The 24,274-nt window shown below is 35.5% G+C and overlaps 2 protein-coding genes across 4 annotated transcripts in view; both read right to left on the bottom strand.

Moving 5' to 3' along the window:
• The window catches only part of LOC120625300, a 31,585-nt gene extending 25,830 nt beyond the window's left edge, over positions 1-5,755 (bottom strand). For all 3 annotated transcript variants that reach the window (XM_039892327.1, XM_039892343.1, XM_039892334.1), the window contains exons 1-2: positions 5,251-5,755; positions 311-784 (exon numbers count right to left, since the gene is read on the bottom strand). In XM_039892327.1, coding sequence (XP_039748261.1) covers positions 311-784; positions 5,251-5,410 — 634 coding nt within the window. In that variant the 5' untranslated portion in view covers positions 5,411-5,755. The remainder of the gene's footprint in view (positions 1-310; positions 785-5,250) is intronic.
• A 1,881-nt stretch (positions 5,756-7,636) lies between these two features.
• On the bottom strand, positions 7,637-22,571 carry LOC120625138 (probable ATP-dependent RNA helicase DDX27). The gene is made up of 15 exons (XM_039892101.1): positions 22,322-22,571; positions 21,357-21,443; positions 20,708-20,846; positions 19,845-19,945; positions 19,084-19,276; positions 17,975-18,123; positions 17,785-17,868; positions 17,071-17,198; positions 15,971-16,168; positions 14,732-14,876; positions 13,182-13,364; positions 11,326-11,506; positions 10,482-10,676; positions 9,441-9,589; positions 7,637-7,992 (listed from the first exon to the last, which is right to left on the bottom strand). The coding sequence occupies exons 1-15, from the start codon at positions 22,412-22,414 to the stop codon at positions 7,657-7,659; spliced, it is 2,361 nt and encodes a 786-aa protein (XP_039748035.1). The 5' UTR covers positions 22,415-22,571; the 3' UTR covers positions 7,637-7,656.
• Positions 22,572-24,274: the final 1,703 nt, after the last annotated feature.

Genomic DNA, 24,274 nt, shown 5'->3' with positions numbered 1-24,274 from the left:
TCCTTTCCCAAGTTAACAAAGCATAAAGCTTGCGCTGGAAGCAAACTAGAAAACATTACAATTACTTTATCTATGAGCGCATCATGATATTAAAAGAGCCTTAAGTTTTTCTTTGTACTAAAGCTTTTCTTAGTTCTGTTAATCATTTCATAGGTTCTCTATGTAATGACGATGATATATTTTATGAGACATTAACTAAAGCCATTATTAATTACCATTAAAAAACCATTCATTGTTAAAATATCCTATACAAATTAACTTTGAATATATAAATTAATGCTAAGATATTTTATAATAACTATAAACTCACCAACAATGCGACTATAGTCTGGCAGGTTACTTGACACACAGTTTTCAAAGCCCTTAAACTCCTCCATTCCATCATCACTGAATGCGGTGGAGGCTCTACGCTTAACACCTCTAGTAGCTTCCACTTTAGGAATATTGCTCTTTTCCACCTCTTTTCCTTCTTTAATTTCTCCTTCATCTGGGTCAACTTTTATTTCTGCCTCTTGTACAACAGTTTTAATTTTTGCCTCTTCAATATCAACTTTATTTTTTCCTTCCTCATTTTTCTCCTCATTGTAATTTTTAACATCTTGATATATATCATCATCTTTAACTTCAGGGTCATTTTTTATGTCAATTGCGTTTTTATTTTCAATATCATTTTTTATATCAATGTCAGTTGTTTCTATGTTGTCACTGCGGCCTATGTTGTCATCTTTGCCTAGTTCTTCAATAATAGCTGCAATTGTTTCCGGGAGATCTTCATCTGGAGGATCTGAGAACAAAACAATGTTATATAGTTTTAAAAAATAGTAAATTATGTGGTATTAAGAGCCAGTTCTTTTACTTCCAGGGAACCAGTTTACTACTGGACAAAGTTGAACAATATTATTTAGTATATTGTATCTAGTGAGCAATTGAATCCAGTCATTTTATGAATAAATCATCCCCGCAGATAATATAAATTTACTAGAATATGTGAACCAAACCTAAACACTCTATGTTGGTAAAATAGAGTGATAGATAAGGCTATATAGGTTGCACACAGTTCATATAAATACATTTAGTCAAGTTATCCAGAGTAGTACTGGATAAATTTAAAAAGTATTATGCAGTTTATTGTCCCCATAGAGCAATGGAGTAGTAGTTTTCATAAAGAACCTACCCTACATAATCCAGTTCAGAGACAAAAGAAAATTAATTGAAATAAAAAAGCATCTTATGAGGGTAAAATTAAAAAGGTAAATAAAAGGGACAAAGCCTCATTCTGTTGCTAGTTTCTTAAAATTTAAACACAGAGCTCATTGGCATTAAAATATTAAGATAAATTAAATTGTTTTTTTTTATTAGCTATCTGGCGCATTGTTGTATGCTGTCATTTTGGGTGGCAGTAGCAGCTAACTATCAACCTTCAATGCGCCCACAATTACAGGATATAAATTTATAAGAGACTAGCTATTGCCCGCGACTTCGTCTGCGTTTGATTTTTTTTTTGTTGTGGCATTCAATTTAGTTGTAGTTCTAAAAAAATTTGGAGTATTCAGTATCGCTAAGTTTTAAATGAGGGGTCCGCTGAGGAGTTCTGTCCTTTATCTCCAACCACAGTTTGGACAAAATTAAACACATATTATAACCTCTATAGTAAAAAATAACTATTTAAATTGGTTATAATTTGTCGGAGTTATGGTGTAAAATCGTCAAAAATTTCATCCCCTCTCCCAAAGGAACCGAGCTTAATGTCGGGATAAAAAGTATCCTATGTTACTTCTAACACTTCGAAGAATATGTGTACAAACTTTCATGAGGATCAGTTAAGTAGTTTTTGCGTGAAAGCATAACAAACAAACTTACATTCACATTTATAATATTAGTAGGGATTGAAAATGATCTGGTATAAACCAGATTAGATAGTATACAATATATGTAAAATGCAATACTAACTTTCACATTTTTACATGCAAACATGTTCCTTTTTTTACATTTCAATACAACAGTAAATGCAAAATAAAATGTCATATTCAAAACATAGTAAAGTTAGTTGATCTTGATATCTGCAGCTGGTAATGTCCTAATATTAAGTCAATTTTGTATTATTTTATTTATATGAGTATGATTTAAAAAAAACATAAGTGTCAGGCGACTAAAATAAATATGACTATCATATTGATTGCTGAATATGTTAGGCATTTAGTGGCATTAGTAATGTCACACTGTGCCTGGAACTACACTAAAATATCTCTCAATAAAAATATCTGTTCTATATGATTTAGTGTAGACAGAACAAACCTTACCATTACAAAAAGATGTGGCAATCTAAATGAATTTGAATTCAAATGTAACATTTGAACAAACAATATGAAGTGCACAATTCTGACCTTGTAATGCAGCAAGCATTGTTTGTTCAAATTAAAAGTTCCAATGAAATATTAAATAATTTGAAAAAAACATTCAATGTAATTTACATACATACACTAGCTGATTCAATCAACATGGTCCACATTATTTTGTTTTCTTATAAATCCATTGAACTAACAAGTATTTTATCTCCTAAAGTCTCCTTACCATATTTTATTAAACTCTGATCATTGATTAAGAAGTGAAAAGGCTACTAAAAATGTGGAACTTGAGATGTGCAAGTCATTTTAAGATTAATTTTTAATATAACTAAAGCAAATAATTACTAGAATATGGCACTTTGCTAATACTACATTAGAATTCACAAGGGTAGAATTGAAACAAAAATCGCAATGAATAGTCAATTTTATTGAAAAAAAAAACAAAAGTTTTCAATTATTCAGCTCTGGCTTAATTAATATTTTGCAAACCTAGACAATGAAAACCTACAACATATCTTAAAGTTGTAAGTATTAAAGAATTTTTATCCAATTAATTTACCATGGAATAAGGATGCTACTACCACAAAATTACATCAGAACTACATAGAGGGTTTAAGGACTAAAACACCTAAGAGATTATTATTAGAAACTTCCTAGAGAAATTTGAATACACTGAATTGCATTCTCAATAAAACCACATTAAATAGGTATTACAAGAAATATGGGATAGAGAAGTTGCCTTGCACCCTTGGAGGTTGTATCTCTATGGGCTTAACTATATTTCAACTTGTCACTGACATTATTTCATTTTTTGCTTGATCTCATTTGCCTGAAAATGGAATTTGGATACTGGATTCCTACCAAAAGATACATTGTGGAAAAATATACAACATTCAAACTAAGACTAACCGCAACCTTTTAATTTTTATTATTAGTTTTTACCCCTATTGATATACCTACCATGTGATAAACCTAAGTCACAGTGAGACTGCCCCATAGAAGACTGAAGTGTATCTATCAACAGTGCTCCCATATTTATATCCAAATACCCACCAACTCAATTCATGAACATTAGTTGTCAATCAATTATAATTTTAATTATATCTTGAAAACTATTTATTTTTTAAATAATAATTATTAGCGCATTTGTACATACTTCTATACGGATGCAAATCCTGGACCATCAAAGAGGATCTCAGGAAACTTCTAGAAGCATTTGAGATGTGGGCCTATCGACACATGCTGAAAATCAGTTGGACTCAAAGGGTTACCAATGAGGAAGTCTTGCAACGAGTTGGTTGTCAGCGTGAACTTTGGAAGACAGTCAAAAAGAAAAAAGTTCCTTATCTTGGGCATGTGCTTCAGCATGACATATACAGGCTACTGCAACTGATAATGAAAGGCAAAGTTGCTGGAAAGAGATGCATTGTCACAGGAGGAAGTCTTGGTTGTGCAACATTAAAGAGTGGACTGGGATGGCGAGTTCCGCCCAGGATTATCAAAAACTGACCACCCACATTTGTTAGTTGGAGAGGCACCTAAAGATAAAGAAGCGCATTTGTAAAAATCCTGATCCATTTAATAAATATCTGGGAAACATGAACATAGCAAAAGTTTAATTTATTTACCCACTTCATAAAATTATTGTAACACAAGATATTAACAGGCAGAGAATGATAATAATTATTTTTAAGCACATTTTGTAACAATTATCACTCGAGCATCATGCTAAATATCTACTCCTCTCTACATCTGATCAACTTTATACTAAGTACAAATATGGTGTGATAGCCTAGTCGTTAGGGTGTGCACGCACCTCTTAACTTTTCAGTTACTATTATTAGCATATAATTGACTAAGCAGCTTACGCTGATCATTTCTTATTGTTTTTGGCCTTTTTAATGTTTGACCAGTCTATTCTTAAACTGATTCAGTGATACTGCAGTCACTACATCTCATCAAGCGAGGCATTACACATTTTTAAAACTCTATTGCTAATAAAATTATGCGTGTTTTTAATTTATACAATTAAATATCAATTCTTTTTTCAGTGAAAAAAAGTGTGAAAAAAACTGATCTAAGAGAGAATGTTATTAAAGACGAAGTTTTGAAGTCCAATAATCCACACTTGGCAAGCATGGTACATTACAGCCTCAACCCAGGAGAGAACCAAGTAGTTAGCCCTGTAGTTAGCCCATAATGGGTTGATAATGAATAAGTACTAATAGCCGAAACACGATGACTATGTTCAGTAGTTTATGAGTTCAGCGCATTATGAAAAGCAAGCATAGAACACTATGCTATGCTCATACAAGCAGACAATATTATACTTAAACATTGGCTGCATCAATAAACAAAGAATTAAACTTACAACACTTTCGCTTGTAATACTTGTATCAACAACTCGCAATAGCCAAGGACTAAAAACTAACTCTGTAGGAGCAACTAACTAAAAAGATGAGAACCAAAAAGTCTAGTATTCAATACTGTTTTAATTAAAATTCAGCTTTCCAAAGCTTTCACCGATCATAATCAAAAGTGTATCCCGCTCATCGTAAGCAATCAAAATTGCACCCAGTTAGTACAAAAGCAAGCCATAAAACTAAAATTGAATTGTAACACTTTGTCAGTAAAGAATAAGTGTTGTTCAAGAATTTTATTTATTTAGAAATAATTAGAAAATAAAAAATTCTCCAGACATTCATTGTGCGATAACAATCTCATGAATTCTACCATTTAACTTAAAGAATAAAAGTTTAATTTATCGTTAAAGCAATGTTCACTCTCATTTTAATGTATTTATGCACATGAAAAGAAGAATTTGAAGAAATGAATGTCATTAAGAATTACAAATTGAATGTATGTCAACACAGAAAGATAAGAGGTTATGTGAAAGTCAAAATACCTTCCACAGGTGCTGATGGTTGTTCAGGTTCAGCCGCTGTGGTCTCTATGGGGGGCTCCGAGGCTGCCACGGAGTCCGTCGCCTCCATCTTCGCGTCCGTATCACCAACTTTATTTTCTTCACTTGGTGCCTTATCACCAACCGCCATTTCCTCTGACATTGTCAAATCTAAATATACCACCAAGATCCACTGTCAGAGCGTAAGTAACCACATAACAATCTGTTACGACACTTCACCAGCCTTCGCGACAAATTAACAGAGTTTGAGCGCGTCACAATGTAGATTTCCCGCTATATTGGCAACGAAAAAAAACTTTCGTCTAAAAATGCCCTCAAACCATTCCAAACTAACTAATTCAGTTTTCCTTGTTCAAGAGGTCATTTTAATATTTTAACTAATGCAAAATATTGTTCGATCGTAGGTAAAATACCCAAATTTACATACAATTCTAGTCCAAATACTATTTTCACAGGAAAATGTCGGTCATAAACAACATCCGCTCGCACGACGCCACACTTTTTCTATAACCTATGGTTATTTGTTTATAATTTATCTATGGCTTCTATTGTCTGTAGCTAATGTGAAGTTCACACTATCAACATATTCGTTTAACCAAGACTGGGTCCAAATTTAAACCAATTATTTGCCAAAAGTTAAAAAAACTATTGTATGCTATATTTCGTAATTCCACTGGAGATTCGGCGGTTTTAGAAAAATCACCGAGAACAAAAGGTTTTTATTCAACAGAAGGTTATCAAAATTAAGCTTAATTTGCTATACTCCGCGAAAAGCAGGAGACACTGAGTGGTGTAATTTATAATTTCTTCAATCCTTATACTCCACACCAAACAGATCCTCGGCAATACACCCTCTACGCACGTTTCGCTCCGAAACCGGAGCATCATCAGGAGATGTTGACTTTACAATGATTAATTGCTTCTATACAATATTCAACAGAAGGGTTTAGTCCGTAGTCCAAATGCGGATTGGTAGACTGTGCACACACCTTTGAAAATCTTATACCTTATCCTCTCGGGATTGCAGGTTTCTTCACCGTTAAAGCAAGAGATATTTTAATTGCTTAGTAAAATAAAAAATGACATGGTATTTCATATTTATTTATTTGTTCGCGATTCCATATACAGCAATAACGTTCTCTGAGACGGATTTGTTTATCTAGTAAAATAAAATAAAAATGCCTTTTAATTCTTGCTTACGCTACATAGATAACATTGCAATACATATTATGATTTTACGTGAAAACATTAAATACAAAGAAAAAAATAAACAAGAAAAAAAATAACAAGTGGTTCTAAATTGCATTTAAGAGAATTGATAATTACCATCTTCTAGCAAGAACCCCTCTCCTGCGAGGGTAAAGGCCTCCTCCAGAGATGACCACCGGTCTCAATATTTGGCTACTTGCATCCAGTTTATGCCGGCAACTTTAGCGATATCGTCGGACCATCTTGCATGCGGTCTGCCTACCTTTCTATGGCCTGCAGGACCTGGCCATGACGTCAGCCTTATTGTCCAACGGTCGTTAACCATCCTAGCTATGTGGCCTGCCCATCGCCATTTTAATCTTTGGGAGTAATGAAGGGCATCTGTTACCATCGTCTTATGTCGTATGACATCATGGCGGATTTTTTGAATTATTTTTATTTTTATCACACTTCTCTCCATACATACTCCTTTGTCAAAATTTGATTTTATTATTTATGCGATAGGTGTAGTAATAGAATAAAACGAAAGTAAATTAATGGCAGCGCACATACTTGTGCATCAATAAATTTGCTATAACTAAAAAAAAACAGTTATACTGGCTCAGGGCGGTAGGAACAGACTGAGACAGCTAAGCCATGCAACGAAAGGTTATGGAGAATTTGTTTAGCAGCTTATAAGCCAATTTAAATAACCCTGACTAAGCCCCGTTTTCACTAAGCGTTTCCTAGGTTCTTTGAAAACTGGCTTAAGTGTTTAGATACAAACACATTTTTTCTAATTACTTTTTAGTTTAATCAACAAAACTTTTAGTTTTGTATTTTTGGTCTAGTGGGAGGCTTTGGCCATGTCTATTTACCACCCCACCGAAAAACCGTGCCGCTATGCGATGAAGTGTTCCGGTGCGATGTCGCGTAGAAACCTATACGGTATGACTACCATACTCCCAAACAGCCCGCTTCCATCTTAGACTGCATCATCACTTATCACAAGGTGAGATTGCAGTCAAGGGCTAACTTGTGTAGGCTAATAAAAAAAATAAAAATGTTTTATATTTAAATATAACATTATTTTTATTCATTATGTCTAAATATTTATATAAATAATTTACTTTAAAGTAAGAAAAAAAACTAAAATAATAAGGATTTAATAAAACACTAGTCGCATTAAAAAAATGTGTATTACTGTTTTTTACGGGAACCTTTTCTACCCGCTTGCGGTTTGCCAAACGTTTTGCCCTGCGGCTTGCCTTTCATTGGCTTTCCTTTGCCCTTTTGTAGAGGTTTACCCTTTTGCAAGGGTTTACCTTTCTGTACCCTATTCGCCTCGTATCTCAAACGCTTAGTGGAAGTACGTGAGGTGTCAGTGAGATCGCTGGCGAAGTTGGTTTGTTTTTTCCTGGACTTGTTGGGGTTTTTATTGGGGTTTCTGGCTGGGCGGTCATCGTCGTCTTCCACGGCGCGTATTTTGCGTTGCTTCTTCTTACGTTTCTCTACTCTTGACTGGAGAAGTGCCACCTTATTGAAAAAGACAATATCTTTATTATTTTGTTACAAGCCGTTGGTCACGGACCAGCTAGCGATTGCACGCGTTTTTTTTTCTAATAATCCCGTAAAAGGTCTTTTGTACCGGGACAATTTTTTTTTTCTCTTGAAAATATTTTTATCCAAAGATGCACAAATGGAATTTTTTTTTAAACCAAACTGGTTAACCAGTTTGTTGGCGAGTTAGCGCTCGTCTATATAAAGCTAACATGCACCTAAAGTTAGAATATAATAAAAATTATATCTATAACTTACTCCTAATCTAATAATATTTTAAGGAACACAAATATTAAAAAAAAAAAACAAAAAAGAAATATATATATAAATAGGCTAAAACAAACATACATAGTATTCTATGTGGAGAATGCAAGCTATGTATAAGCTAAATTTTGTTTTGTTAGGGTTCAATACTCGAAGGCTCAACACGACCGTATTAAATATATATAAATATATATAAGTATATAGCCTCCGCTATTTGTAGATCGCATTTCTCAAGAGTGGCAGATGCTATTCAAATTTATGAAATTGAACAAATGTATGTGCGCAATTGAAAAATAACCTAATCTTTAGATGTATCGCCTTTGTAAGGTATTGCATAGAAGCAGTCATAGAAAGTGGACATAAACAGTCGACTTACAAGAAATGGTCATAAATTAGTGTCATCTGCATATCGTCTGCGTAAGGTACAGCGATCATTTGTGGGATTGAGTATACGCTTTTATAATATGATTCCTAAGGTGATTTTGGACCTGCCAATGCACAAGTTTAAAGAATTTGTTAAAACACATTTATTACAGCGAGGTTACTATACAATTGATGAATATTTTAATGACAAGGTTGCTTGGAAGCATCCGGCTCCGCTTTCAGCTCTCACAAGATAGAAAAATGAATGTTAAAATGCAAAATGTAAATTGTTGATGTTGGAAAAGAGCAACTGCTGAGTTTCTTGCCGGCTTCTTCTCGGTAGAATCTGCCTTCCGAACCGGTGGTAGAATCACTACAAACAGACAGACTTGACGTTTCAAAAGTGCTTATATTAGGCCTACTTGAAATAAATGAATTTTGAATTTTGCAGGCGTTACTTGAAATCCATGTTATATTATGAAAATTAAGCTTTATTTGCTATAATCCGCGAAAAGCAGGAGAATCAGTGTGGTGTTATTTATAATTTCTTCAAGCTAAGCTTTATTTCAATAACATAAGCCTTTGTAAGGGGCTAACGAGAAATATAGCTATAAAAAATAAAAAATAACGTTAAAAAATTAAAGTGTTTTCTTAATAATGTTATTTCTATGTAGATGATTCCCGGCAAATTGAAAATTGATCATTACAGATTTTTCTATGGTCTGACATAGAGGTTTATAATCGTACTGAAACCCAGACATATCCATAACTATCTCTAGTTTATCTCTACTACAAACCTTTTCCATTTCCCTCCTCACTCGTTCCTCTGCTGTGTCTTTGGGTGCATGTTTTGTTTGCTTCTTCTTTTTCTTCTTGCCGTCGTCATCGTCATCGGAGTCATCGCCGTGCTTTCGTTTTTTGCCTTTGCCCTTTTGGAATTTATCAACTGGAAAAAACAAGGACCATTAAGTTTTATTATTTATTTATTTATTGTTATTACACATACTACTAAAATTAGTATTCTTCGCATCCTGAAACTCACATGAGTTTATAAATATTACATGTCACATCCATCCAAGCTGGAACGCTCAAGTTAGTTTGTTACAAAAGCTAGGTGAAGTGCGACTCGACTCGCACACTGGTTTTAATTACAACAATGTCGAGACGAACAATAATATATAACAGAACCACTACAGAGCACGTCCACCACGCTGGCTCAATGCAGATTGGTGGACTCAAAAAAATACTTAAAGCTGTTTATTATAAATAAAAATACATTAACGTTTAAATCTTATAATAGTGCTACCTCGCGAGGAAGCACTAGCTTGATTGATATGAATATAGAAGAAAAATTGTATACTACAACGTGTAAATGAAAACTGAAATATAACTTCACAGAGGCTTTAGAGGCACATACTTTAGTGTCTCTGAGATTTCTCTGCGAAATCGAAACGCTAATAGTTTTTAAGTAAACCACTGCCATACTTTTTACTAAATGAAACCAGTGTCTCCGCTCACTTATTTCATCTATTATAAAGGTACGCGTCGCGTAGCGTAGGTACTATGCGCGTTTCAGTCTTTTATCTTCAATAGGGTTGTCATGAGTAAACACTTAAGTTTAACATCTATGAGATATAAACTAAAAACTAAACTATATACATCGTCTCATGTTTATCGGAAACAGTGACTGACGTGGTCCGGATTGGACGTATGCCTGTTCTAAATTTGTCCTAAATTTGTCGTGCCTGATAAGGCCAAGGGTAAAAACTAATGCATGGCAAGTAATAATGCAGTATAAGTGCACTTACAGTCTATTTGAAAGCCTTAATTGTCAATACCTTTTCCAGGATGTTGTGTTAAAGCCAAACGTTCTTTTTCTTCCCTCTTTTGTTTAGGAGTTTGGAACCATTCCTGCTGACGTTGGACCTCTATCTTGGGATTGTCGTCTTTTTTAATAACGCTTTCTAACTTAGTGGTCTGTTTCTCCATTTTCTTCAATTGCTTCTCCGCGTATTCTTCGTCCAGGATTGTCGCTATAAATTTTCGTAATAGCTTTAATAAAAGGATTTTGAAGTAAACTAAACGCTTCACTTTGGTATAACCATGGTTGCTCAGTATCGTAAACTTTTTTTTCCCTGGCATATATTCAATTTGACCACAGATGCTAGGACAGCGTAGGCGTTGTTTAGTTAGCATTAATAGCTTTTAAAATCCGCTGGGGGATTTCAATTGATAAAGTCACTTTCATTAATAACTAATAAAGGCCACACTAACAATAAGTTTAAATAGTGTGTCCCTTTTAATTTTGTAAGGTTATTATGAAATAACTTTTAAAGAAGCAGTTGGCTCCATTTTTAGTCTCTTATAAGAATAATAGTTGTTAAATTGTAAAACGTTGATATTGGAAAAGAGCTACTGCAGGGTCTCAGGCCGGTTTCTGTCCGGGATAGCCTGCCTTCCACATGCAGAGTAACTAAAAACAGAGAGAATTGACATTTCAAGAGTGCTTATAAAGTATGCCAAGTTTAAATAATTTGAATTTACCTTTCAGGGCACCTTTATATAGATTAGTTAAGTTCAGTTAGACCTAATGGTTGCCAGACTCCACTAAAAGATTATTTTATAAAAGCACCGATCGTACATACAGCCATCATCTGTGTCCAGAAGTGTATTGAAACTCACCGATCTCCGGCTCCAATCTGTTCATCTTCTCCCTATACTTGGCGACGATGTCGGGCGGCACTTGGCGGGACTTGACGGGTCTTTTAGCGCGGCGTACGATTGCCTTAACAAGCGCGCGCTCTGCCTCGCCCGCTAGAGACACCGATACACCGGCACGACCCGCGCGCGCTGTTCTGCCAACCTGTACGTACGGACGGATATTTTGTACTAGCGGTCCCTCGCGACTTCGTCCGCGTATAATTCAACCTTAAAAGATAGACATATGCTGTCGAGGATTTTTCTTTAGAACTTCTAAAGGGCAACAACTTTAGCATACATCATTTTTGCGAAACCGATAACGCAGTGCGAAAGCTCTCCAAAGGAAAAAAAACTACCGTTTTTAAACATCCTTCATTAGTGCTTTGCTCCTGTTGGTCTAAGCGTGATGTTATAAAGCCTATAGCTTCGATAAATGAGCTATCCAACACTGAAATAATTTTTAAATCGGACCAGTAGTTCCTGAGATCGTCGCCATCAAGTAAACATACAAACTCTGCAGCTTTATATATTAGTATAAGATTAATATACGGACCAGCGATTGACTGCTACTATATATCAGTGCGGAACAATCCGGCCACCTGATTATTAACAGTCGAAGTCCAACAAATTGCCCTGTGTCCGTCAACCTGAGGCGTAGGTGTTAAGCCTCATGAGCCTATAATAACATCGGCAACCACGCCCTACAGACCGAAACACAACGATGCAGGTTTGCAGCAGAAATAAGCATGGCAGTAGTACTTCCTCGGACATTCCTGCAACTAAAAACTGCTCCGAAAGAATCCGGAATAGCATCTGATAATTCTCAGTGAGACCAACAAAAACATACCCAAGAAGGGTTGAGATCCGACAGGCGGTCCGTCATAAAAACATGCCAAAACAAAACAACATGTCTGTCTTCGGGCATGGGATACGGGCAAGAAGAAGAATGACTGCTATAAAACCAAATGGTAGAATGTTTATAAAGTCTTGATTTTAAGAAACTCGTATTAAACGGGACTTATCATAAGGAAGTCGGAAACGCGTTCCAGAAAACTTCTAACGTGTCCATTAATTACGCAAGTATGTATTTCGATAAAACTGCTATAAAACCCGATGGTAGAAGATGCGTCACTCTCGATTTTTAGGATACTAAAGTTGGTAGGGAAAACGGAAGCCGGAAGAGTTCTCCATTACGGAGTCTTAGAAACGAGGGCAACGCTATCGTGTTTCAATGGGATGTCTGCGTCCCTGTGCAGGCCTGTTCAGTGCCTCGCTGTCTCTTCGGTAGAATGGTCAGTGTGTAAATAATCGCTGTTCTATTTAGATTCCGCCTTGCATACCAATATTTGTTGAAATTATTAAGTAGTCTATCTATTTTTTTATCGATTTCCTGACTCCTTAACTCACTGTCCGAAATATATCTTGTGAAGTATAGACAGTCAGGCGACTTCGAAACTTTTAGTCTTGCATTGTTGATGATGAAACCTATAATTCGCCTTTGTTTGAACTTATTTTCAAACTTTGGGTATCTGGGAACTTTTTTGGGAATCTCTAAAACTATAAAACTATTATAGTTTTAGAGATACCCAAAAAGCAATCAAATTTCAAATCTACTTTACGTTGTGCTGTGGTGACGGCAGATCAGAATACTGTTATCACCGACCCTCCTCATCCTGCAGGTGTGTTGTACGAGGCGACTAAGGGAATGTAACGGAGAGCGCACAGCACCATCCTCTTAGCTACTACTACCAACATGTATGGCGATCACCAACCTGTCTGCCTTTTGGGAGAGGACCTTAGTCCAGCAGTGGACAGTTAGATAATAATGTCTAACTTACCCTATGTATATAATGTTCCAAAGTGGCCGGTAGCGTGAAGTTTAGTACAGTCTTCACACCGGGTATGTCTAAACCACGAGCGGCGACGTCGGTCGCCACTAGTACATCAACTTGCTCATCTTTGAACCTCTTGAGGGAGTCTAAACGTTGAGGTTGATTCAACGCTCCGTGCAGTTCCGCTACCTATTTATAAATTGATCGAGATAACATGTATTAGCAGTTAGCACTTTCTTGTATACACCATAATGTTGTGACTGAACAAGTACAACGCGTGACCTTCAAAATAAAGTTTAGCGGCCAGCATGCGAAAAGTGAGCAGGCGGTTAAACTGATGTGAATAGATTACAAAACTAGAAGAACTTCCAATATATGTTTTTAGGTATTTTGTTTATCCACCCCTTGGCTGCTGGCGACACAATTTGCATGTGCGTGAAAAAAAGGTGCAATTTAAGATACAAATCAATTACTCCGTTGTATACTAAATACAACGTGTAACGCAATTACGGAATACTGTTGAAGGGTGCATAATTATATTTAACAAGGAATCACCCTGTAATAATATTAAATCAAAAGAAGCATATTTATTTTTCCATACAAACTAAATCAAACATTCTTAGTGTTTACTTATGGCAACCCTATTGAAGATAAAATACCGATACGTGCATAGTACCTACTCTACGCGACGCATACCTAATTAACTGAAAGGAGTCACTTAAATAAATGTACTACGACAATACACACATCGCCATCTAGCCCCAAAGTAAGCGTAGCTTGTGTTATGTGTACAGAGATAGCTGATGAATATTTTTTTATGAATATAATACACATAAATACTTATAATCTACAGATAAACACCCAGGTATTCAAGGGACGGATAAACAAATTCCTTAAAAGCCGGCAACGCATCGGTGGCTCCTCTGGTGCTGCAGATGTTTATGGGTGGCGGTGATCGCTTACCATCAGGTGACCCACTTGCCCGTTTGCCCGCTATTAATATAATAAAAAAAAAAGACTGAAAAACATTCATGTTCATCACACACACATTTACCAGTTGTGGGAATCGAACCCACGACCTTCGACTCAGAAAGCAGGGTCGCTGCCCACTGTGCCACTCGGCCGTCAACTTCTAGTCACTTGATTTTACTTTTGCATGTATATGCACATGTTAGGGCTGTATCTGATGACTCAAAAACTATAACCGTTTTGTTTTCACAGGTAAGTCTTAGAGATAGAAAATAATGCACCTCAATAGCCTCAGAACTATTAATTCGGTTTTAATTTACACGTTGTAAATCCCACTAACTCGTATTGGTGCAGCGTGGTTGATCTATGCTACAAAACCGTTTCTCATAAGAGAGACGAGTCCTTTGCCCAGCAGTGGGACGTTAATAGCGCAGCCTATGATGATGATGATGATCATATTATATGGGAAAATCAATCTGGACCCACACTCTATTATGAATCCAGCGGCCCCAAGGTTAAATGGTGCTACAGGAAATGCCAGCTTTGGTATACCCTCAATACCATATTTGACAGGCCACATAACTTACCTTAACTCCCAACAGCCCCAAGGCCACGTGTAGTCGATGCGCCTGCTTCTTCGTCTGCACGAATATCACGGCCCGATCTCTGAAGGTGCGACACACAAGTGCCGCCAGCATCGCCTCGCGGTCTGACTCACGTTCTCTGCGGATCCTATGAACGAGAAGTAGTATAGCTTTTTGCGACAGAACTACAGCGAGTACTACCCGCCATGCTTATTTCTAGCTCGATGTAGCTTTATTATGTTCCGATCGTAATAACACGAGAGCACTAGCATCGTTTTTTTTTATTTTATTTCATTTTATTTATTAGGTTTACTTACACTTACACTAATACAATCGTTTTTAAAATTTTAACTGTTCTATTTAAGTGTAATGTTTTCTTTAAAAAAAAACACAGCATATGAAAATATATAATAACACCATTCCATGAAAAGAAAAGGTTTCGTGAATGAGAATATAATAACAAAATATCTCACACACTAAAAAAAGAAATCAAGAAAACAGCAAAAGGGTCCATTGGTCCATGATTCAAATATCTTATCTCTGAACTTATACAACGAGTTAGAGTAAATATCAACTTCAGTGCTAATGTGGTTTATGGTCTTACGTAATCTTGGAACAGGGGAATTGGCACCAAGAACAAGTTCTACTCAACGGGGGACAGAGTGCAGTTACAGGTTTAAAGGGATAATTAACAGGTACCCGAAATCTAAAACTGGATTGTAATTGAGGACAGTCAATTTCAAGAGAGAATTTCAGGAAAGCTTTTATATGCTATATGTCTAACTCTCCCAGACGTTATATTGGCCATATAACGAGCGGTAGTGGTTGCGCAGTGATTCTTCCTGCGAAATGTCGCTGTTTATAGGCAATGTTTTCTACTTACCATCTGTGTGGTGGGTATATTATAAAAAGAGCCGTCACGAGACGCCTGGCATTTGTGAAATATCGAAATGTATAAACATAAAAGTTATATGCTTAAGAGAACAGTGTAAGAAAGGAATCAGATATGGCATAATGAAAAAATCGAGCATCACAAATTTGTTCCATAAAGTAATGACTATATATTACATAAATATGCATTTTATTAAACACAAAAAATCAAAAGTAATAAATTTATTCAAAATCGCGACAACTCAACTACGTATAGTACATAATATATTCACGTACCGCCACGCCAACAATCAGGTTTACCATCGCCTATAGATGTTTCACATGAAAAATATATGTGCACACAGAACTCACCTAACGAACTCCTGTCTCAGATTGAAAGCGACATCTTTGTTAGAGTCGAGGAACAGTTTGACGGGTTTGTTCAAGGACACCGCCGCCAAGTCCTTGACCTCGTCACTCATTGTGGCCGAGAACAGCATCGTCTGACGCTTGGGCGAGCACTGGCGGATGATCTCCTTCATTTGCTCCGCGAAATATTCATCGAGCATTCTAGTAACAGGGAATTGCAATTTCTTAAATTTTTAGCATCATCTGACGTGTGACTGACTTATATTAAAAACACATATTTTGAAAGAATAGAGCGCGTACAACGTTCCTTTACGAGGTACCTGGCCTTTAAAGACAAAACCTGTCCCTACAGAGCTGATTACGACGCTCGCCTAACTCACTTTAAAATCCATTCCCTGGAAAAACGTAGGCAAATGACTGACCTCTTGACTCTCTATAAAATTGTTCGTAATACTTTGGATGCCCCTGACCTGCTTTATCAGATAAGTATCGCATAATATAGGAGAGAAACAGTGCTTATTTAAGAGGTTTCTAACGTGATGTCTACAAGATAGATCAAAATAATGTACTACAGTATTGCACACCATGAAAATGCCTACAAAATATTCGACGATGGTATATGCCAATCTCCAAAGGATTACCCACTGTAACCATTTTTATCATTAACATTTTACAAAAAAATTATGGATTTCTTTTTTTTATATTTAAATTAATGTACACATCTCCATCTAGCCCCAAAGTAAGCCTAGCTTGTGTTATGTGTACTAAGATGACTGATGAATGAACAATATACATAAATACTGATAAATACCCAGACTCTGAAAAACATTCTTGTTCATCACCAACATGTTCCAGTTGTGGGAATCGAACCCACGGCCTTGGGCTTAGAAAGCAGGGTCGCTGCCCATTGCGCCAATCGGCCGTCATTACAAAACTAATTTTAAACAATACAGTATTATCGCTCATCCAATTAAATATGTTAGATACGTCGTGTCCTTCACATCATTCAATTAAAATTAATATCTTAGAGGATTTTGAAGTAGTAGTATTTTCTACTACTTGGAGTAAACAATTAACTAAACAAAGTTTAAATTGTAACTGACCTGTCAGCCTCATCCAACACCAGTACTTCGATGGAGTGCAAGCCAAAAGAAGGCGTGTTTTTAATGTGGTCTATCAGACGACCCGGAGTCGCTATCACGATGTCTGGATTGTGACGCAGGACACTTTCCTGTATACAAGCATTTTTTTTTTTTAAAGAAATCGCATAGTTAATTATATTTGTGTAATCTAGTTCAAGTATTAGTATTTAGTTATTAGTATGTATTTTGGATGTGAAACATCTATAGGCGGAGGGTAAACCGGATTTTTGTCGCGGCGACACAGGCCGTGGCGACGCATCGCCACGCTATACGATTAAATTTTTGTATCTCGTATGTAACAAAAATAATGCATATTAATTTTGTAATAAAACAGTCATTACTTGTGGGAATCGAACCCACGGCCTTGGACTCGGAAAGCAAATAACAACTTATGTCATCATTTCAAAAGGATACCATGATGTCTGACGTATTTTATAAGAAAAATGGAAATATTTGAGTTGAAAGTTTGTACACAGATTTCTCTGATTTTCAAGGTTTATAGCATAGTAAAAGCAGCAATAAGGCCGCCTTTCCATGCCTACAATGTTCTTGACTATAAACTTCTTATTGACTGTATTCCTTTATGTATTGCGTACAATACAGTATTTCTTCTTCTTCCTTTTCATTATAAACGATGAACTTATTAAACTAAACTGATTTTATGCTTACGCTTACCTGATATTTAACATCCAGACCTCCCACTGACAATCCAATTGTGACGGACGTGTATTGCGATAATTGTCGTGTCACTGTATGCACCTAAGAACAATAATTCGTACTTTAATAATTGGGCAAAAAGTTCTATAATGAGTAGTTTTCTATATTTTCTTATCATCATATGTATGACAAATAATTATAAACACACCTGAGCTCCCAACTCTCGCGTTGGCACTAACACTAAAACTCGAGTGATCCTTTCACCGCCCGACTTGTACAGCAATCGTTCTAATATCGGCAACATGTACGCGGCTGTCTTGCCCGTACCGGTCGCTGCGCAGGCGCATATATCTTTACCTGGGCAAAAATAAGTTTTATTATAAAACAAAAATTTATACAATTCATGTTTACAACACTTCGCAGGGCATGCAAGGAGCACGTCAAAGTGCCGCCATGTGTCCATGGACCTGAGGCGTAGGTGTTAAGCTACATGTGCCAGTTACTAGACACATGACGCTTTGACGTCCAATTTGTGCAGTGGGCAGTGACCGAAATAATACTTCAGAGGATTTAGAGGTACATTATTTACCCTCTCTGAGACATATTTACTGAAGACATCCGATACAGCCCTAACATCACATGCAAAAGTAAAATCTAATGAGTCCTGCCACTTTAAGTACGCGTCGCGTAGCATAGGTACTATGCAGGTTTCGCTCTTTTATCGTCAATAGGGTTGTCACAAATTAACACTTAGAATGTTTTGAATTAGTTTTTACGGAAAAATAAATATGATTTATTTGATTTCATATTTTTACAGAGTGATTCCTTACGAAATACACTAATGCACCCTTCAACAGTATTTCGTAATTCCGTTACACGTTGTATATATTATAAATATTTATGAATATTATTTTAAGTGTGTATTTAAATGAAATGTAAATAGATGAAATTTAGCACTGAGGTAGATGATGTCTGAAATATCATATAGTGTGGTATTGTCATTATATATTTATTTTTATAATTGTTCAGCTCATGCTTTTGACAGAAAGTTTGTAAAACAAAAATCAGAAATACGGAATTTGCGACTCTAAACCGAGTGTCGTTAGGTCCATTTTACTTTAACAATATATAATTTGATATGCGATAACGACTTTTTTATTGCTAAAGTGAAGTCGAGCTCCTGCAGTGTTTCAAAATTCAAATTAATCCAAAGTTTTGAATTGGGTGAAAATTATGTACAATGTTTCCGTAACATACATACATAACAAGCTGATTAAACGGTGTTAAAAATATAACTTTTCATGTCACAATACAAACCTAACAAAGCAATAGGTATTGTAGCTGCTTGTACGGGTGTGGGATGGACGTAGTTGAGACTGCCGATAGCCTTCAACAGAGGCCTGGACAGGTTCATCATGTAGAATGAAGCCTGCTCATCGTATGGTGGTGCTTCCTCAAAGAAATCGGAGTCATATTCTATCTTAGCACCTTGACTTTCATCTTCTTCGACCTAGAATAATGTGTTTATTTTATTTCCCGGCTAAGTTTGTTGAGGGCTCTTCTGAGACCAGGGCGCGTTTGGAACCCTCGTAGCTTTAGGTTTAAGTTGGCGAACGAAGTTATCACCATCCCCTTGAAATTATGTAAACATATTATATGTATGAACGCTTCATAAGTGCCTGGGATAGGCCTACATGAATAAAGAAGATTTGAATTTGCACGATATATTATATTTTCTTCTAATTCAGAAAAAGGACATGACCAAAGAAATGCATTCCACATACACATACAAAGTAAATATTTAAAATAAAATATAGAAAGATTAATCAATAAGTACTTTTTAAACTCTCTGTCACTATCAGTTTTTATAACAAGACAAGTTCTGTGAGCTTTATACTTACAGCAATTTAATGTGCCTACAATTAAGAATTTATAATGCTAAAAAGAAGTTGGTTACAAACATACAAACAGGTGAAGCTAATAAAAGCGTGTTAAAAATCATTGGTGTACACTGAGTTTGAACGCCCATACAGAAATTGGCCGTATCCTTTATGTTATAAAATGTGTAAAATCATTACCTCCTTAAGTTTTTGCTTTTTGGTCAACTTTTTAACCTTCGTTTTTATTTCATCCTTTTTAAGTTCATCGTCAGATATTTCCATTTCATCAACGTCTACATCTAATAAAAAAAGAAATTGATTAGCATTCTAACCACAATTTGAAAAATATAAAGTATTTTGTTTGATGTCTCCATTGATTGGGACACAAATCATTTACACTCGTAGTATGAACAATAACATAATGAATTAGGTTTCGGCATGCAAATGGTCTAATCCAAAGTATATTACGATGAGGTAATAGCCCAGTGACTCGACTTCACTTTCAGGAGGCCGAGTTCGAATCCCAGCACGCACCTCTAACTTTTCTAAATTATGCGCGTTTAAAGTAATTAAAATATTGCTTGCTTCAATAGTGAAGGAAAACATCGTGAGGAAACCTGGAAACCTGGACACCTGAGAGTTCTCGGTTATGTTCTCAAAGGTGTGCGGAGTCCACCAATTCACACTGGGCCAGCATGGTGGACCCTTTTCCACCTGTTGCATTGTCATATCAATATGACGATGCAACAGGTGGTCTATATTATACAGATATGGCTAACAAATAAAATTTCATAACCTATTTAGTCCCTTTGTTAGAGTTTTTGCAAATCCTAAAATATGTATATTACTTGTCAACCTAAAACCATTGACAGAAATTTTCATTTGTAGAACTTGAAATATCATGGACTTTCAATTTAAATTAGGTGGTGTAATATGATAGTTCCGACTAATCGTCTATTTTCGTTAATGGGGTTCTGTCATGATTGGTCAAATCATTGGGTCTGTAATAAGGTTGATATAAATGTTGATCATGATAACAATGAATATAAAAGGAGACAAACCTTTAGCTTCAGCTTCTGAATCAGTGTCAACGTCAATATTACCCTTAACCTTGGCTTCAGCTCGCTTTTGTTCAATCTTCTGGTCTAGAGTCCTCTTTACATTTCTACGCACATACTTCTGTAAGTCATCCCATGGGTTCTAAAAAAACCACAAAATAATTGAATACTACAGATTTTTTTTTATAAAATAAATACATCTTGTGCAGCAACCTTGCTTTCTGAGTCCAAGGCCGTAGGTTCATTTCCCACAACTGGAAAATGTTAGTCTCTTATCATAGTACTCATACACAAGCTACGCTTACTTTGGGGCTAGACGGCGATTTGCGTACTGTCATAGTATATTTACTTATTTATTTATTTACTGTGGCTGATGATAAGTGATGATACAGTTTAAAGTGAAGCACTCCTGACAAGATTCCTTAACACTCTTGGATTTAAAGGAACTCATATCATAAGACCAGTCAACCAGAGTGCATAGTTTTATTTGTTGCTTCTTAATGTAGTTAACCACAGAATACAAAATTCAGTTTGTTCTGTATTCTGTGGGTTAATCATGTAATAAGTTGATAGTGGTCAGGCAGGGTTTTGGGTTAACTGCAGAAGGGTTAATGCGTCTTAATGCAAACTATTCTATTTACAATATACCCACTTTATTATACTCTTCAACCGAGCCAACAAATGTAAATTTTGGGTCAAAATCTGCTTTCCTCTTCACTTTTTGTTTTGTTGGTTGATACTGAAACAAAAATAGTAAAGTTATTTTAATCTACTAGATCCTTTTTCATGTTAATTATATATTTATAAATATAAATTCTATTTTTTATTTTACTTTATGACAATGACAGACATATGAAAGAGTGTTGATAGGAATATGGTGTAGATTGCAGTCTTAATAATATAATTGACATCTGAAACAACAACCTTACAGTAATTAATTAAATTTTAAAAAGATATCAAGGGCTCTATAACAGTTTGTTCAAGTAAGTGAAGACAAATAAAAATATATTTATACAAAAAAAGAAAAAAAAAAAGTGAAATACACATAGCAAAATTGTAAGGATTAAATAACAGTTGAAATAACTTCAGAAGATAATAACCAGAAATATTTGTGGCACAATACACACATGGCATTAATAAACAAAAATACAGGTAAATAATAACTGCAGTGTGGGTTAAGTATAACATTTCATCTATGACATTCATATACTGAACAGCTCTGCTCTGCAACTGCAGGTCCACAGCATGTTCTTTGGCCACGTTTTTACGGTTTTCTACGAATCCAGTGGGAATTGTTTGTTTTCCTGGGATTAAAAGTAGCCTATTTTACTCTATGTCTGTAAATTTCACCAAATTTCCAAATATTATCAAATTTCATCAAAATCATTGGAAACCGATTCCGAGATTCCAATTATTTACATACAAGAATTGCTCGTTAAAAGATATAAGATAAGGGCGGTAATAAAATCATGGGAATAAAAAATAATTAAAACTTGCAAGGTGCTTAAATTAAATTCTAAGAAACTGACAGCTTATCCACATTAGAAAAGCATAGTGGGTCAAAGGTTTAAATATTTCTTTCCTATGACCTAATAATCGATTAAAATAATTACTTACATCCTCTTCAACATCAGATTCCTCAGAGAAATTTTCTACTTCCTGATCATCAGTTATTGTTTTTATCAACCCTGGATAACCCTCAACCTCCATAATTATTGTGAATAGTAATATTCACTTAGGTTTTAAGTCGATGCAAGTTTTAATTTTTAATCATCTGCTCTTTGAAATGTATTTTTAAAAACAAAAACCACATTCACCAAATTCATAACACCAGTTCCCGGTTTGAGGTTAGTTCTAGTGTTGCTACAAGCTATAATAATATAATGAATAATAATATTTAATTAATACAGACATGTGTGAAAAATTATACCGTTTCTTTTTAAAAAAATAGGAATATCTACATTTTTGCTCATTAACACAAAATAATGCATGACACTGAATCAGTCAATAACGCGTAATTTTATGATTTTACTTATCCAAATGGTCAAACACGCATATGATGCAGTTGATTATATACAATGTATCAGTGAATATCCTCCTCCTTAGTCGTTCACTCTTGACAGAGTGGTCGTGGTTGACGATGGTTCTTTTCCTTTGCCTACAGCAGCCCCCGCGATGCGCCTCCACTTGCCCAGCCCACGCCTCAGTGAATATATGTGTATACATGTTCACAGGCTACACTAGACGCTTGTAGTATTGCTAGTCTGGTAGAATGTATATCACAGAGTGTCGAGGTCATAGGTGACGTGAACTAATAAGTTTTTCCCCTACTACAAATCGCTCAACGTGGCTTAAGAAGTTCTACTTCCAAACTTTTAACCATCATCGCCTGTCCATTTTTTCCTATTACTTTCTTATTCTCAAAGCCTGATAACTGTAACATAGTCTAATGAATCACAAAATTCCCGAGGGAAAATAGTTTTTCAACAGAACAAGATGGAGAAACAAATTTTACAAATTATAACTTTTCGAAAGATTTACTCATTGTATCCCACGTTCTGTACAAATTACAGTGGTTTGCTCTTCAACTTGGCCAAAAAATTATACAAGTTTTAAATCCTGCTATATAATCTGGCAACCCTAGCTGGCCTTCAAAAACACATGTTTACATTTTACCGTGCCGTTATGGAGGGTAGAGGTAAGGAGAGTCATATTATATGGGAGAAAAGTTGAAAAAGTGTCCAGTGTATGCGCTAAATAACAGTTCAAAAATCCTCCACAATGGCGCTGGTGGATGCACAGGGTATGGTATGAATGTAGCAATCGTAGATGAATTGAAGTATGCCGAGTTAAAAAATTTAATGTCATTATCGACTAAAGTAGTTAATTATTGAGAATTTCAACAACTTACGTTGTACAAAATATTGTGGTAAATATAACCTTACTTCCTTGTATCTCCATACTTCCTTGTTTATTTTTCAAGCCTACTCTAACAATATTTATATTTGGCGCTTCTTTTATGAGTTACCCTGATGCAAATGTGGCGCCATCCTAATTTAATACATTTTGACGACAATTTTTCATATACACAGATGACTCTCCTTACCTCTACCCTCCATACTCTACCCTCCATACGTGCCGCACCACATTTTTGAGTACCTCCGTAGTATGGAGGGTAGAGGTAAGGAGGATCATCTGTGTATATGAAAAAGTGTCGTCAAAATGTATTAAATTAGGATGGCGCCACATTTGCATCAAGGTAACTCTTAAAAGAAGCGCCAAATATAAATATTGTTAGAGTAGGCTTGAAAAATAAACAAGGAAGTAAGGTTATATTTACCACAATATTTTGTACAACGTAAGTTGTTGAAATTCTCAATAATTAACTACTTTAGTCGATAATGACATAAATTTTTTTAACTCGGCATACTTCAATTCATCTACGATTGCTACATTCATACCATACCCTGTGCATCCACCAGCGCCATTGTGTAGGATTTTTGAACTGTTATTTAGCGCATACACTGGACACTTTTTCTACTTTTCTCCCATATAAGATGACTCTCCTTA

This window comes from Pararge aegeria, chromosome 1, assembly GCF_905163445.1.
Source record: "Pararge aegeria chromosome 1, ilParAegt1.1, whole genome shotgun sequence".
Taxonomy (NCBI): Eukaryota; Metazoa; Arthropoda; class Insecta; order Lepidoptera; family Nymphalidae; genus Pararge; species Pararge aegeria.
This window is presented reverse-complemented; position numbering and strand designations above follow the sequence as displayed.

What these genes read in the sequence shown, in the direction of transcription:
- LOC120625138 (XM_039892101.1), bottom strand. Translation starts at nt 22,414, where the DNA reads ATGGAGGTTGAGGGTTATCCAGGGTTGATAAAAACAATAACTGATGAT. An exon ending in CGCGAGAGTTGGGAGCTCAG is followed by an intron (nt 17,869 to 17,974) that starts GTGTGTTTATAA and finishes TATTGTTCTTAG; the next exon opens with GTGCATACAGTGACACGACA. An exon ending in GTGTTGGATGAGGCTGACAG is followed by an intron (nt 16,169 to 17,070) that starts GTCAGTTACAAT and finishes CCCTGTTACTAG; the next exon opens with AATGCTCGATGAATATTTCG.